At 40.8% G+C, this 16,700-nt stretch overlaps 1 protein-coding gene across 1 annotated transcript in view; it reads right to left on the reverse strand.

Annotated features, from left to right (window-relative positions):
• The window catches only part of NWD2 (NACHT and WD repeat domain containing 2), a 182,036-nt gene that overhangs the window by 18,285 nt on the left and 147,051 nt on the right, over positions 1–16,700 (reverse strand). The window contains exon 4 of the mRNA XM_047856983.1: positions 4,125–4,328. Within this exon, the coding sequence (XP_047712939.1) occupies positions 4,125–4,328 (204 nt within the window). The remainder of the gene's footprint in view (positions 1–4,124; positions 4,329–16,700) is intronic.

Raw genomic sequence — 16,700 nt, forward strand, 5'->3', positions numbered from 1 at the left:
ATTATTACATGGTGACCTTTGACTCTTGTTACAGTCTTTTTTTTAAAGTCTGTTTTGTCCAATGTAAGTATTGCTAGTCTGGCTTTCTTTTGATATTTGTTTGCATGATAAGCATTTCTCCATTCTCTCACTTTGAGTCTGCAGGTGATTTAGGTCTAAAGTGAATCTCTTGTAGGCAACATACAGATGTGTCTTGTCTTTTTATCCATTCTGTCACTCTATGTCTTTTGATTGGAGCATTTAGTCCATTTACATTCAAAGCAATTACTGACAGTATATATTTATTGCAATTTTATTACTTGTTTTATGGTTGTTTCTGAAGATTTTCTATGATCCTTTCTTGTCTTCTATTATGTTTGCCAATTTGGATTCCTTTCTCTTTATTCCTTGCATATTTATTAGTAATTTTTGATTTGTGGTTACCATTAGGTTTGTATATAACCTCTTCTGCATATAGCAGTCTATATTAAGTTGATCATCATTTAAGTTTGAACACATTCTTTTCTCTTCTCTTCCCCATGTTTTAGGTATATGTTATTATATTTGATACCCATTTTTTTGTGAATTCCTTGATTGATTTTTTTATGGAAATATTCACTTTTACTGCTCTGTCACTTTTAGTCTTTCCTTCCCACTTAAAGAGACCCCTTTACTATTTCTTACAGACCTGGGTTAGTGGTTATGAAGTCCTTAATTTTTATTTGTCTGGGAAATTGTCTCTTCCCTCATTCTGAATGATAACCTTTCTGGATAGAGTATTCTTGGCTGCAGGTTTTTCCCATTCAGCACTTTGAATATATCATGCCACTCCCTTCTGGCTTGCAAAGTTCCTATTGAAAAACCTCCTGCTAGACTTATGGGTTTTCCCTTGTAAGTAACTGACTTCTTTGGTCTTGCTGCTAAAAAAAAATTTTTTTTATCACTAGATTTTATCAATTTAATTACAATATATCTTGGTGTGGGTCTGCTGTTGTTGATTTTGATGGGAGTTCTCTGTGCCTACTGGATCTGGATCTATTTTCTTCTCCAGAATAGGGGAGTTTTCAGCTATTATTCCTGCAAATAAAGTTTCTATCCCCTTTCTCTCTTCTTCTTCTGGGACTAGTTCCCTAAGTCTCTTCTTGTTTTGCATAATTCTTTTTTTCTTTCTTTTGTTCAGCTTTATTACTTTCCATTGCTCTGTCATCTAGGTCACTAATTCATTCCTCTGTTTCTTCCAGCCTGCTGTTCATTCCATCAAGTGTGTTTCTTATTTTGTTTATTGAGCCCTTTATCTCTGCTATGTTATTCTTTATCTCTGTGTTATGGGTTTCACTCATGTCCTCCACTCTTCTCTCAAGTCCAGTGAGTATCCTTATGATCATCGCTTTAAATTCTCTATTAGTCAGATTACTTATGTCTATTTCACTTAGATCTCTGGCTGTGGCCTTGTTCTCTTCTTTCACTTGGGATAAATTTCTCTGCCTCCTCATTTTGTCTGTCTCTTTGTGTCTGTTTCTCTGTATTAAGCAAGTCACCTGTGTCTTCTATTCTTGAAAGTAGTGACTACAAGAAGAGGTCCTGGAGTGCCCTGCAGTGGAGTGTCTCCTGTTTACCAGAACCTGGACCTTCAGAAGAGTATCCTGTGTGTGTCGCTTATGCCCTGTTGTGGTGTCTGAGTCACTTTTTCTTTCAGTGCAGTCATCTGTACTGACTCTCTGCCTGTTGTGGGCTGTTCTTTCTCTCTGTGGTGTTAGTGGAAACCAGATAGGCCATCTCTGAGGGGGTGTGCCCGCCAGGGAACTTGGGATGGGGCGTCAGTATTAGCAAAATTCGTGCTGGGCCCCTGGACTTACGTCAGATCCTTGAAGTGCTAAGGCAGTCGGGGGCTGTGCCGCAGGGTGACCAGGGATGGGAGGCTGGGTGGGGGGTGTGGTGACGGCGAGGCACATCTGGGTCTGGTGCTAGAGGGTGGCTGAGGGTACATGCCTGGGCATGGCATGGTGGCAGCTGTGGGCCAGGCAGCGGCAGGGTGTGCAGAACTTGGTTTTAACAAAATTTTCCCTGAGCTCAAGGTGAGGCTAGTGGGCCAGTCCTCAGGAGAACTCATGGGTATGGTGCACTGCTAGCAGATTAGGCAGCAAGTGTCTCTTGGGTTTTGATACAAATTTCATAAAAAACTGATCTCTTCAATATCCTCTAAAGAGAACCGAAAGTTAAAAGAGAGGTTCTCATATGTTTCCATTCGTCTTTAGTTGTTTCTTCTTCGTTTGTTTTTATGATTCTCTAGGCAATCTAATGGGAGGACTGACTACCAAACAAGTAACATTTATAGAGTCTTGGTGATAATCTTATTCACACCTTCATTAATTTAACAAAAATTTATGCAGAAATTCCTGCATGGGTGGGGTTTACAGAATAACTTAAGTTCCCCTGGAGGATCTTAAAATCAAATGACAAAGGAGCATCTAAAGCGAATTAAATAGTAACATATGAGCAAGTGCTCCCAAACCACTATGTAAACCTGGTTTCCTGAGGTGTTATGTCTTTTGATATCTACATTTACCAGCAACTACATATCCTCCTGGCATATATATTTAACTGAGGAATGGCTTGGATATGCCCTAATACTCCCATCCATAGAAGCAAGAATCTTGCAGATAATTACTTTGAATAGTGCATGGAGGGGGACGAAGAAAATGAAGGATCCTGACATGATTCCATATTGCATGGAGAAAATGCTTTATGTTAAATACCAGGATGACAAATACATACGGTTCTTGAATGAAGAATTGTCACTAAGCCAGGGCTGTCGTCCTCTCAGAGATGCCTGAGCACCAAATATATCAAGGATGTTCTCTTCGGAAGAGGGATGGATATCTATGCCTTCTTTAAATTGAAAACAATGTGTTTTTTTAATTATGTAGGCCCCACACCTAATGCGGGGCTTGAACTCATGACCCTGAGATCAAGAGTTGCATGCTTTACTGACTGAGCCAGCTGGGCACCACCATGCCTTCTTTTCAATCTGTCTAGGAATCCTTAATAAGGAATAGGCCCATCCATTTTCTCTTCCTCCTTTATTCTGTTTCAGGGGACACATAGTAGATACATTTAGGAGCCAAACTGGAGAGGAGACAATGATAACTGTTTGCATCATGAATCAACCTCACTTGAAGATTTTACACGATATACAAGAATATAAGTTATGTATGAAATGTTTAAGGACAGTTACTGAATTAATCAATGAGAGACTATAATAGCTGGGCAGACTTTAAAAAGACACCCCCCCCAAAGAAACTTCCACAAATCGAAAATACAACTGTTGAACTTGAAAATTTTATGCATGAACAGAGTGGACACAGCTGAAGAAAAAAATTACTGAGTTGGAAAAGACCTAAAATAATCTGGAAAGCAGCATGGAGAGCTAAGGGAATTGATAATATAAAAGAGAATCAAGAGACATGGAAGCTAGACTGAAGTGGTCCAGTGTAAATCCAATTATAGAGTAAAACAGAAAGAACAGAGGAAATAGAGGAAAAACATTATTTGATAAGATGATAGCCGAGAATTTTCCAGAACAGATAGAATACATAAATTCACACATAGAGGATGTATGACATATATCATTCAGAATAACATAGGCACATTATGGCAAAATGGGAAAAGTAAAAATATTTTCAGATGAACAGAGTTTATCACTAAGAGACCTCCATTAATGGAACTTCTGAAGGTATACTTGAGAAAGAACCCCAGGAGGAAAATCTGAGAGGCCAAAAAGGAAAGGTAAGTAAAAATTGGAAAGTTTCAGGGTGCCTGAGTGGCTCAGTCCATTAAGCATCCAACTGTTGCTTTCGGCCCAGTTATGATCTCACAGTTTGTGGGTTCGATCCCTGTGTCAGGCTCTGCACTGACAGTATGGAGCCTGCTTGGGATTCTCTTTTTCTCTCTCTCTCTCAAATAAAATAAACTTAAAAAAATGGGAAAGTTTCTTAGCTTTGGATTATGTTGTTCAAAAGAATGTAGGGTCCAGGGCAGAATAATTTTTTGTCTACTGTGCCTTTTCTGTGGAGGGAAGCATCTCTGGATGATGAACAGTGGAGAGTAATGGACACATGTATACTTTGGAGAGAAAGATAACTCACTGCATTTTTATTGCTTTGCAGCATTTCTGACTTAGGTCTGAGGTAATAAGCCGCTGGCACCGAGTTCTCATCGCGACAGTACCACTCTTCCAGGAGCTTCGTCTCCAGCTTTGCCTCTATGGCAGCATCCAAGATCATTTCAAACTCCGAGGCTTCGACTTCTCCGGGGATTCGGATGTTCCCATATTTTTCTCCTAATAGTCCCTGTGTATCCACAAAAAAGTTCAGGTTAGTGTATCACCAAGAAAATTCATTCTGTCGTATTCACATCCTGTAGCTACTTGATAAATAATAAATAGACACCAGGTACATTGTTCCATCAGTTGTTTTCTTTTAATCACGGCAGATACTTTTTTCCCCATGGATTATTTAATAAGTAAAATCGGATCGTTTATATTGTAATCATAATAAATTCATATACTGAGAATTGAGATTGCATATCATATTAGGCAAATTCAACATACAGAATTTTGTCACAAATTTATTTTCCCAAAGTTTACATGATACAGCAAAAGTTGTTCTATTCTGACGTTTTTTGTTCATGACAAAGAAAAATGACATGCTGCACTCTGTGAAATATCAAACATGTAAACTCCCAAACAAAAAATTGCCTTGTGAAGAGTAAACAGTATATGATTCTAAGCCCCAGATTAACACAGCTACAAATGCAAGTAGGAAATCATTGAATGCAATGCTACCGTGGACCCCAGTATAACTAAAAACAATTCAAAATGTAAACAGGACACAATTTTCTCCTTATGAAATTCCCAAAGAAAAACATGCTCAGTGTTATGTGAAGGTGTGAGGGGCGCCTGGGTGGCTCAGTTGGTTAAGTGTCCAACTTTGGCTCAGGTCATGATTTCACAGTTCGGTTCATGAGTTTGAGGCTTGCTTTGAGTTCTGTGCTGATAGCTCAGAGCTTGGAGCCTGCTTCAGATTCTATGTCTCTCTCTCTGCCCTTCCCTGCTTTCACTCTGTCTCTCTCTCTCAAAAATAAATAATAAACATTAAAAAAAAAAGGTGTGAGAAGATACCCACATAGCCTTGACAGGGGTATAAATTGATACAATATTTCACTGAAATATTTGATTCAGGCAGAACGTATTAAAAGCCTTAAAAATCTATATAACTTTCATCTTGGCAATGTTTCTTCTGCAAAATTGTCTTTAGAAGATAATTAAGGTTGTACATATAAAGACTTACCAGAATATTTATGCTGATACTATTTTAACAGGAAAGAATTGGCATAACAACCTAAGTGTCCTGCCCATGGGAACATTTAAATAAACTCTGGGACCTCTGTTCAAAGGATGCAGCAAGTCATATTCTAGAACTGTATTGATGTAAAAAGGTTATTTTTTCTTTTTCAAGTTTTTGTTTAAATTCCAGTTAGTTAACATACAGGGTAATGTTAGTTTCATGTGTAGAATTTAGTGATTCATCACTTACATAACACCCAGTGCTTATCACAAGAGCCCTCCTTAATGCCCATCACCCATTTAATGCATCCCCCCATCCCCCCTCCCCTCCAATAACCCCGGTTTGTTCTCTACAGTTAAGAGTCTGTTTTCTGATATGCCTCTCTTTTTTCTTTTTCCCCCTATGTTCATCTGTTTTGTTTCTTCAGTTCCACTTTTGAGTGAAATCATATGGTATTTGTCTTTCTCTGACTGACTTATTTCACTTAGCATAATACTTTCTAGCTCCATCCACATCATTGCAAATGGGAAGATTTCATTCTTTTTTATGACTGAGGAATATTCCATTGTATATATGTACCACGTATTCTTTATCCATTCATCGGTCGATGGACACTTGGGCTCTTCCATAATTTGGCTATTTTTGATGGTGCTACTATAAACGTTGGGGTGCATATATCCCTTCGAATCAGTACTTTTGTATCCTTTGGGTAAATACCTAGTAGTGCAATTGCTGAATTGTAGAAGATGTTTATAATATATTATTAAGTGAAAAGGGAAGTTACAAAACAGTATGTATAAGATGATTCTAATGTTATATATATATTACATATATATACAAGAGAAGATTGTGTATATGTATATACAAACATACATATACATGTAAGAAAGGTTTTATAAGAATGCACAGAAGTATTATCAATTATTATCTTTGGGTGGCTTTAAATTTACTTAGATTGTTTTATGAACTTCCTGGTTTTTTTTAAAAGTTTATTTATATTTTGTAGTGATCTCTATACCCAACATGGGGCTCGAACTCACAACCTTGAGATCAAGAGTTGCATGCTCCACCAACTGAGCCATCCAGGCACCCCTGAATTTACTGCTTTTTTATTAAGAATTTGTGTACACATTATTACTTTGTAATGAGAAAAACAACAAGGATTAAAAACTCTTGAGGCGCCTGGGTCCTTTGGAAGGGCCTCAGTTGGTTGAACGTCCACTCCGGCTCAGGTCATGATCTTGCAGTTCGTGAGTTCGAGTCCTGTGTTGTGCTGCATCCCGACAGCTCAGAGCCTGGAGCCTGCTTCAAATTCTGTCACTCCCTCTCTCTCTCTCTCTCTGCCTCTCCCCTTCACATGCTCTCTCTCTCTGTCTCTCAAAAATGAATAATAAACATTAAAAAAATTTTAAAAAGTTCTTAAACCTAGTGATGCCGTCTATCCTGCCTTGTGGAACCATACTTCCAAGCTCCTCTAAATGTCTGCTTAAGCTTGCGGTTCTTGCAGTGTGGTCCTCAGACAAGTAGCCTTGGCAACACCTGGGGACTGACTAGGCCTGCAAATTCTCACGTCCCATCCCAGACCTACTGGTCAGAAACTCTGGGGGTACGGCCGAGCAGTCTGTGTTTTCGCAGGCCCTCCAGGTGCATGAACCACTGGCTTAAGCTAGTAAAAATGTTAGCTTCTCTAGCATCTGGTGTTCCAATTACTTTTCAGTCTTATCTAGTAGCAACAAGGAAGGAACATAATGAAACTCCACGACAAATCTGTGCTATCCAAGACAAGTTTGTCTGCTTTATAGAATCCCTGGAAAGATTTCTCCTTAATCCGTGGGCACCTTCATCCTTTCCTCCTGTTGACTAGTACTTAACCCTAAACTTCAAGCCTCGTTTACCCATTGGAATGTGAATTGTGGTTTGGCTTCTGACCTTGGTCCACTTTTGAACTACCTCTACTGCTTATCACTGCAGTATCCAGAGTGTCATCTCATACTGGCAGGCGAGAGAATTAAAGTCCTGGTAAATCAAAGTCCCAACTAAATTCCTAACCTAAACTCTGTTGCAAGATGGTAAGCCCCATAAGGACTGAGTCCCGAGGTGTTGCTTCCTAGCACATAGAAAACATGTGTATTTTTAAACCCTATTTATTGAATAAATGAATGAACCAAGGTAGAGAAAGAAATCTTTAGACTTTGCTCTCTTCTCAGCTGAAGCTTCTTCTTGTGTTCAGAGGTAATATTTCAGCTCTTAACAGGGGGACTAACAATTTGGGAAGGTACCAGTGTTGTCTGCAACCTTTGTTTCAGCCTGTGATCTTTTAATAATTCCTGTCTACCCGCATTCCTGGTTGGGCCATGCCCTGTCTCCTTGGGATATAATCTGTCTCATCTAATTGGCTTACTCAAGCTGATTGTGGCTAACTGAACTCACCTTTTCAAGCTCAGGTTTTCTCAGTACTAGCCTCAAAGGCCAGAGAGGAGGAAGATACAACCTGCTCGTCCTCTTTGGCTGCATAAAGGTCCTTTGGAAGGGCCTTGAATGGAGGGACACCACCACTTTATTATTTTAGCATGGTAAACAAGGGTCTTTGGAGGGTTCTGTTGACATAAGGGTGTTCTAACTTCGATTCACTGTATCAGCTTGAAGGCCATGTGGGAACACTTTCATTATAATCTGCATTTGTTTTGGGCTGTTCTTGACAACAGGCTGTAGGCAACAAAAATAATGTTATTTTGAGTTGCTTCTCACTTTCTATTTTGTGAAGGAATAATTGACATACAATGTTGCAGTAGTTTCGGCTGTACAGCATAGTGATTCAATATTTGTACACATTACAAAATGGTCACCACAATAAGTCTGGTTACCATCTGCCACCATACAAAGTTGTTAGAATATTATTGACTGTGTTCCCTATGTTGTACGTTATATCCCCGTATCTTATTTATTTTATACCTGGTAGCTTGTACGTCTCAATCCCCTTCACCCATTTCATCTACCCCCTCACCTCCCTCCCCTCTGGCAACCATCATTTTATTCTCACTTTCAGCGTTCCTCTTCTGAAATCCCTGATGTTAAACTTGGATAAATGAGCAGGTATGACTTCTCATTCTGCCACAGATACAGAAGGAGATGACATTTTTAAGGCTAACCAGCCTGAGGATTATCCTATTCCTGTTGGCTAGTCTGGATAAGGGTAGTCAACATCTTTAGTCAGGGCTCTCTGTCATGAGGAGTGAGGTTTTAGTGCTGGGATGAGCTACCTAGAAAACCCATATGGGCAAAATAGGGAATACGCAGACTTCTAAGCAGTAGCCACTGGAGAAATCCAAAAAGGCATTCAGTGGAGTCTGGCCATGGGTGGAGGATATGGAGGACAGCCAGAAAATTAAATATGGGGTTAATTGACACTTCTCCAGCTAGCGGTCGATGAAGTCCAAGAATAACATGGACCCAGCTATCAAGGTCCAGGGCAGGACTGGCTGGATCTGGGATATGGAGTCAGAAAGAGGACAAATAATGGCTTAGCAAAGCAAGATGGTGTCCTAGTACAGGACCATCATCACTGCACTAGCCATGAACTAACTCCTGGCTCTTTGTCTTTCTGCCCTAACTAAGGCTGGTTCCAGAGCCTAGGGCCGGGTCACATCTATGGATCGGTTTCTAAAATGTGTGCCATGGATTACCCACACCTGGATCACTCAGGGTGCTTGTTAAAATGTACGTTTCAAGATCACTTCTCAGACCTGAAGAACACTGTGGTTGGCAGCCCAGGAATATGCATTTTCAAATGAGATCGCAAATGAATCTAGAATTTGAGAACCACTTCTATGGGCAATGCATATGAGTAATGGTTAGCAAGCACTGAAGGGGCAGGATGGGGAACACAGCAGGTCAACATAAAAATCGAAGGCTATTCAAAAATAATTATTTGAGTGGAACAGCTGGCACCAAATACTACAATTATTGGATCGATATAGTAAGGCAAAATGTTTTTTAGAGGAGAGATACTAAAGAAGAAAAAATATCCTCATCCAATTCAAATAGCAAATGTATATCGAGCACCTACTATATATAAAGTGGTAATACAGAACTTCAGAAAAGTAATGATGTGCTACAGGCTTAGAGTTTCTTATTGGATTGTTCTCCCCAAGTCTTTTCCTTCTATTGATTCTTCCTTTAGGTGGAATGCTCATAAATCATGAAGCAGTTACTTTTCAGGAGTCCAGGACAGGATTCTGTCTTAGTCTTATCTTGCTATTTCAGAAATAGCAAAAAGAGAAATAGCAAAAGAGAATTTTGCCACCACATTTTTCAGGAAGACTTTATGGGGTTCTATGTGGCTATAGTTTCAAGGTAACTCACAAAGCATGCCTATATCTACCAGGGATGGACACAATCAATTTAGAGTCGGTTAATCTGGTTGCAAAGTCCAGTACATATGGTTGATGGCTCAGAGTGGGGGTAGAGATACAGGACCATACTTAGGAGGCTAGCAGTCAGATTTGAGGTGGCAAGATGGAGTCCATCTTGGTTTTCTAATCCGATGATTCCTTAGCTCTGTAGTCACAGGCAGTATCCATGAATGACTTCAGAAACTATGAGCAAGAGTCCACCGGCAATAGAATATTCACTAACCCGTCCATATCCTTCTGGCCCCAGTGCTCAAAAGCTCATTTTTTGCTTAGTTAAATCAAATTTGCCCATGTGTGGGAGAAATTTGGTGGCAAGTTGAGGGACTACATTGGGTTTTGCATTGAGGTCCATTTTTTTTTTAACTACACTATATAGATCAATCTACCTGTGTGACCCTGTATGGAAGAAACGCATTATGTCTGAAATAATTTAAAAAAAAATTTTTTTTTTCAACGTTTATTTATTTTTGGGACAGAGAGAGACAGAGCATGAACGGGGGAGGGGCAGAGAGAGAGGGAGACACAGAATTGGAAACAGGCTCCAGGCTATGAGTCATCAGCCCAGAGCCTGACGCGGGGCTCGAACTCCCGGACCGCGAGATCGTGACCTGGCTGAAGTCGGACGCTTAACCGACTGCGCCACCCAGGCACCCCTGTCTGAAATAATTTTTAACCTTTTATTGAATTGCTTAACACACTGTCAATATACATAAGAACATAAATCTATGGAATTTCTCCTGTCTGCAGAATCACCATAATCACCTCTCCCACCCCTTAATCAAATGTGAATACATTTAAATTGCCCATTCTTCAACACTGAAGATAGGTAGGTGGAAACAATCCAGTTGAATTGTCAAATAGAATCTGGGAGTTAAGTTCATTTGTCTGAACAGCCTAAGATAATCTTCTACTATTTTCAAGGTAGTTTCTGCATGTAAAATCCTAGCATAAGAAATAGTTCAAGACAGATGCTTTAGAACTAGATAGAGGTGATGGCTGCACAACGCTGTAAATGTACTAAATCGTTCCACTGAATCGTTCACATTAAAGTGGTTAATTTTATGTTCTGTGAATTTCACCTCAAGTGAAAAAAGGAATGTTTTCTGAATTTTTCAGTTCTTTGCAACCAGGAACTTGAATGTAAAAGGACTCTACTTTTTGTAGCTCCCTTTCTTTATACGCTGATATAGATACATCTAATCCCATTGCGTTTAAAGGCTTAGAACATTTTCTTTCCTTTTCGTTGATGTTTCTTTTCTACTGGGCAAACACTGATCCCCACCCCCACCTCCCTCTGCTCTTCAGGTGCACTTGGTTCTCCCTGGGCTTGCAACTGAGAATCCTTGGGCTCGGAGTCTGATGGTATGCAGCTTATATTGAAATGGAAAGAACAGAGGGATTGAAATATTGGTAAAGGTGTCAGTAAGCTCAGTGTGTCTTTTACTCTGTTGTGGGGTGCCAGGAAAGGCATGTGAAGGCAGTCTTTTTGGGGTTATGGGTGAGATGCCTTGTAGGCAGGTGGACGACTGCTCTGGGCTGCTATTTATGAGCCAAAACTCATGGGGGCAACTGGAAGGGAGAGATCTTCCCCACACTGGCGCTATCACAGGCGGAAGCAATACTCCATAAATGCCCTGTGACTAACCCAGTCACTAATGTGAGGCAGGTGCCACTCTTCCTTCCTTCTGTAAGATTCCCTTTTATTTCTTAAAATAAAACCCACATTCATATACACAACTTCCCCTCAGGATTCTGTGAGGTAGGTAGAATCGCAGAAGAAAACCCCATCTCACAGACCTCCACTGGCTTGCCCACGACTACCTCTCTAAGAAGACGTTCGAGTACCGGCACTCGAACATGGGGCTTTTCAGTCTTTCTACTTCATCAGGTTACTGTGCTATGCTCCCTCCTAACAGTGCCTTCCAGCGGCTGATTTGCCCGTGATGGCTCTTCCGGCCAGTGCCCTTGGCAGGGCCACCATCCACGGCCACGCAGTCTGTGTGCAGCACACCCCCAGGGGGCACTGTTCACAAGGACGGCAGCATGTTCAGTGTTATGGCCCTGGCTGTTGGTATTCTTTTTATCGGATGTATTGTTCGGTGGAGGGACAAGCACGGTCGCGATGTATTCCCAGGAGCTCATAGCCAGCCTTCAGAGAGCTCTGCTGTTGAGTGGGGCCCCAAAACCAAAGGGTCAGTACCTGCTTTCCGTACTTAATAGTATTTTCTCAATGTTTTTTTGAAGTCAACAGGCAACTTTACAACTGACTTTTACATTTTTTAACATAAACGTAATACAAAGTACTTTATTTAGAAGTGGATTGCAACTCAAATTACTCAAACATGACATTTCATATGTCATAAGAGGCAAGAGTAAATGCAGAGAAGAGAATGTGACGGTTAATTTTATGTGTCGACTGGACCCAGAGGTGCCCAGGTGTTTGACCAAATGTTATTTCTGGGTGTGTCCTTAAGGGTATTTCTGGATGAGATTAGCATTCGAATCAGCAGACTGAATAAAACAAAAAGGTGGAGGAGGAGAGAATTTACTCTCCCTGCCTATCTGAGAGGGGACATTGGTCTTCCGCCCTCTGCCTGGGACTTCCATCAGCGGTAGTGCTGGGTCTCCAGCTTGCCGACGGCAGATTGTGAGACTTCTGACTTATCTGTTAGAATTAAATTATGTCCACACTAAAGACGATCTGGATAAGATCTGCAAGAAAGGTTTATCTTTTGGCGCCAAAAGACAGAAAGGTAATATCTTCAGAAAACTGGGCTTCTCTTGGTCATTAAAGATGCACTCTTGCATACGGGGTTGCCAAAAGTGGATGTTAGCAGATATGTTTAGCACATAAAGCACTCAATTATCCAGATACCCATGTTGGAATTAACAGTATATTCTCATTAGACATTTACTGGCATCTGTCTATGGGCAAAAGGATCTATCCACCTCCCACCATTTGTACATAGTGAGCCCGTGTTTCACATACCACAAAAATGAATTTCTGAAATACGACCGACACAAAGATACACTCTTGCACACAAATAACCTGCATGTCAATAAAGAATATTTTGAAATTAGGAAAGGCAGATGTTAAGAATGACCTTCTTTCTCTGAGTCTCAGCTTTCACATCTGTAAACGGAGATAATACTTGAGGCTCTGTGTATTTGTCTAGCAGCACATCCACTCTGGTTTATCGGGAGAATCAAATGGCTACTACAGATGAAATGCTTTACATTTCACAGAATGCTTGGCACACTTAGCAATATATATAAGGCACCACTACTTTACTCGTAGTTTATAGAGAAACATACGTATGCAATACACTCAAACATACATGTAACGGGAATAAATCCTGAGAAGTACTACTGGATAGGTAGATAAAGGAATAAAATACCTCTTGACTGCAAAAAGGAAAACAGAAGATAGCAAGGAGGAAAAGAGTGGGTAGCTAGTTGCTTACAGGTGTAAGATGGTAAGAAAATATATAGCCCTGGGGCACCTGGGTGGTTCAGTCGGTTAAGCATCTGACTTCGGCTCAGGTCATGATCTCACTGTTTGCAAGTTCAAACTCTGCATCGGCTCACTGCTGTCAGTGCAGAGCCCGCTTCAGATCCTGTGTTTCCCTCTCTCTCTGCCCTCCCCGATCTCAAAAATAAACATTAAAAGAATTGAAAAAAAGAAAATACGTAGTCCGGTAAGGACAAACTCCTCTGTTCTTGAGCAGGGGAGGAAAAGAGGTTTCAGTAAACTATGCGGGGTTCACCATATTAGCTAGTCAGAGTATACAGATGCACGGAGTTAACCTTTGTGGAGAATTCAAGCAGTGCTTTAGGGACAGCTGACAACCCTCACGTCAAATAAGTTGTAAAAAATGGAGCAGTTTGTGTCATCAGTGTGTTCCTAACTATGTTTGGAGGAATTGAGAGTTACTTAGATTCAATCATTCTACCAAAGAAGTCCAGCATTGCTTTGGACTGAACTGTGTCCCCTGAAATTCATATGCTGAAGCCCTAACTCCCCCATGTGATTCAGGTAGGGCCTTAAGGAGGTGATTAAGGTTGAATAAGGTCATCAGGGTGGAGTTTTGTTCCAACGGAACCGGTGCCCTTGTAAGAGAGGAAGAGACACAAGCATTCTTTTTGCCTTACGGGGACACAGCCAGAAGGAAGCTGTCTTTGAGCCAGGAAGCGGTTTCAACAGAATCTGACCATCTTGGCACCCTGAACTTGGACTTGTAAACTCCAGAACTGTGAGAAAAGACCTATCTTTTTTTCCTTTTTTAAAAAATTTTATTTAAATCCAACTTAGTTAACATATAGTGTAATAATGGTTTTAGGAGTAGAGTTGAGTGAGTCATCACTTACATATAACACCCAGCACTCATCACAAAAGTGCCCTCCTTAATACCCATTACCCATCTAGCCCATCCCCCCACCCAACACCCCTCCAGCAACCGTCAGTTCTCTGTATTGAAGAGTCTTGTGGTTTGCCTCCCTCTCTGTTTTTATCTTATTTTTTCTGAAGCCTCCCATTCTATGGTATTTTGTTATGCTAGTCCGAGCTGACTAATGCAAACCTAATGAACAAAACAAAGCAAATTTTGTCAGTGTAAGATGTGGTATTTCTGGCAATTCATCATTAAATGTCCTGAGGGGGTAAATTCATAGATTAAATGATTTACCAATTACATAAAGTATGCAACAGAATAAGTTAATGCTTCGATCTAGTTTGAGAGTCTCAGCTCATAATCAAATTATAATTTTACTTTTTTTCTTTTATGGTTTAACTATGGCTATTTACATACTGAAACCCACTGCTGAACTCATTAATAATAACATCAATAATAATTCTGCTACCTTTTACTTATTATGATGTGCTTCTGTGTGTAGGAAGTTCCATTACCTAGAAAATACTGGACACAACTCTTGCTCTTTAGAAACACCCAAGCAAGGGAAGCAAGCGTTTAAGTGTGAGAGGATTGGGTAATAGAACCACAGGAAACACAACCATCCTGGAGCTGGTGGTTAATTCGCATCAGTTTCAAAGTACAGATCGTAACCCTAACTGTGGCCCGTTGCCTCACAAAACTGAGCACTAAGAACTGTGTAAGGATTACTGAAATTCTAAAATGCTAAAGGAGTAATTCACTGAAAAAGTGGATACAAAAGAGCCAGGGTGTTTGGTGGGGGGGGGGGGGCGGTAAAAAGGAGTGGGGAGAGCGTTCTGGACACAGAAATGAGATGCTGTTATTTCAGTGGTGCTGTCCATGAAGCAGTCACAAATAAGGATCTGTAAGTCCCAGGACTAATCTGGCTGGAAAAGTAGTCCTGGAAGTCATCATATATTCATTCAGCAAATATTGAGCGTCTAACTTGCAGGGTGACCAACCATTTCGGTTTGCTCATGACTGTCCCAGTTCGAGAAGTGAAAGTCCCAGGCAACCTGAGACCATTGGTGACACGTAGGCGCTCATGGTCCTTGCTCCTTTGAGCTTTTAAAGAGAGCACTCTGGGGGCGCCTGGGTGGCGCAGTCGGTTAAGCGTCCGACTTCAGCCAGGTCACGATCTTGCGGTCCGTGAGTTCAAGCCCCGCGTCGCGCTCTGGGCTGATGGCTCAGAGCCTGGAGCCTGTTTCTGATTCTGTGTCTCCCTCTCTCTCTGCCCCTCCCCCGTTCATGCTCTGTCTCTCTCTGTCCCAAAAATAAATAAAAACGTTGGGAAAAAAAAATAAATAAAGAGAGCACTCTGCTATCTGTATGAATTAGGTACTTTAAGGGCGAATTACAGAGTGGAAAGAGAACAGGGCTGAGGACCACCACGTTTGAGTGTGGGCACAGGGCAGGAGGAGGAAGAGTGGAACAGCGTCACAGAAGTCCAGAGGGAAGGGAATGATGCTGCTGAAAACATTCATACAGAGTTCTCATAAAGCCATGGGAAAATGCATAAAGGACATGAACTGGTAATTCATAGAGGCAGAAAAGCAAGGGCCAGTGAGCATGAGAGAGAACAGTGCTCAACTCTAGCTTCATTAATGATCACAGAACTGTAAACGCAAACGCACATGATTAAGGCTTTTTGATAATCAAACTAATACCTAATAGTGCAGAGGCAGAAGGAACCAGGCACTCTGACACAGAGAACCAGTACAAATGGGTATAACCCTGCTGAGAATGTAATCTGGCAGTAGGTAGAAGATTCTACTTTTAGAAATCCATTCTACTCTGCATAAAGATTTGTTTACTAAGATGTTCAGCAATTTTTAGCTTCTATTTTGGTTTTATTCTAGAAGATATATTAAATATACCAGTGATTGTGTAAACAAGAAAACAGAAACAAATTGCCCATCAAAATCAATTCACCTAAGGTGTGGGACAGAATTCTGCTTGAGTTTCTATTTTTCTAACTCTGAGAATTTAAAAACTAGAGAAACGCAATACATAAAATAAACAACTATGCCTCCACAGCCTAGCTTGGCCACTCAACATTTGGTCATATTTTCAAGTGACTTTTTAAAAATAGGCTTTTCCTACTGATGAATAGTTAGACTCTTCCATTTTTTTAAATACAAATAATACCATACTAAATATCCTACCATTAAGTTAGTAGATACTGAGGGCATTATGTTCATGGAAATGACACTCGTTTATATTTAACATATCGAAAGTCCCACACTTGGACCAGATTGCTACCTTCATACTTAAAAATGTGGATTCAAGGGGTGCCTGGGTGGCTCAGTCAGTCAAGTGTCTGATTCTTGATCTTGGCTCAGGTCATGATCTCACGGTTTGTGGGATGAAGCTCCGTGTTGGGCTTTGTGCTGACAGAGCAGAACCTGCTTGGGATCCTTGGTCTCCCTCTCTCTCTGCCCCTCCCCTGCTTGCACTTGCCTCTGCCCTCTCTAAATATAGTTACATAGATAGATGAATGAATGGAGTCCAGTCATGTTTTAGTGCCTGTGGAG

The sequence above is a fragment of the Prionailurus viverrinus genome, chromosome B1, assembly GCF_022837055.1.
Source record: "Prionailurus viverrinus isolate Anna chromosome B1, UM_Priviv_1.0, whole genome shotgun sequence".
Classification (NCBI taxonomy): Eukaryota; Metazoa; Chordata; class Mammalia; order Carnivora; family Felidae; genus Prionailurus; species Prionailurus viverrinus.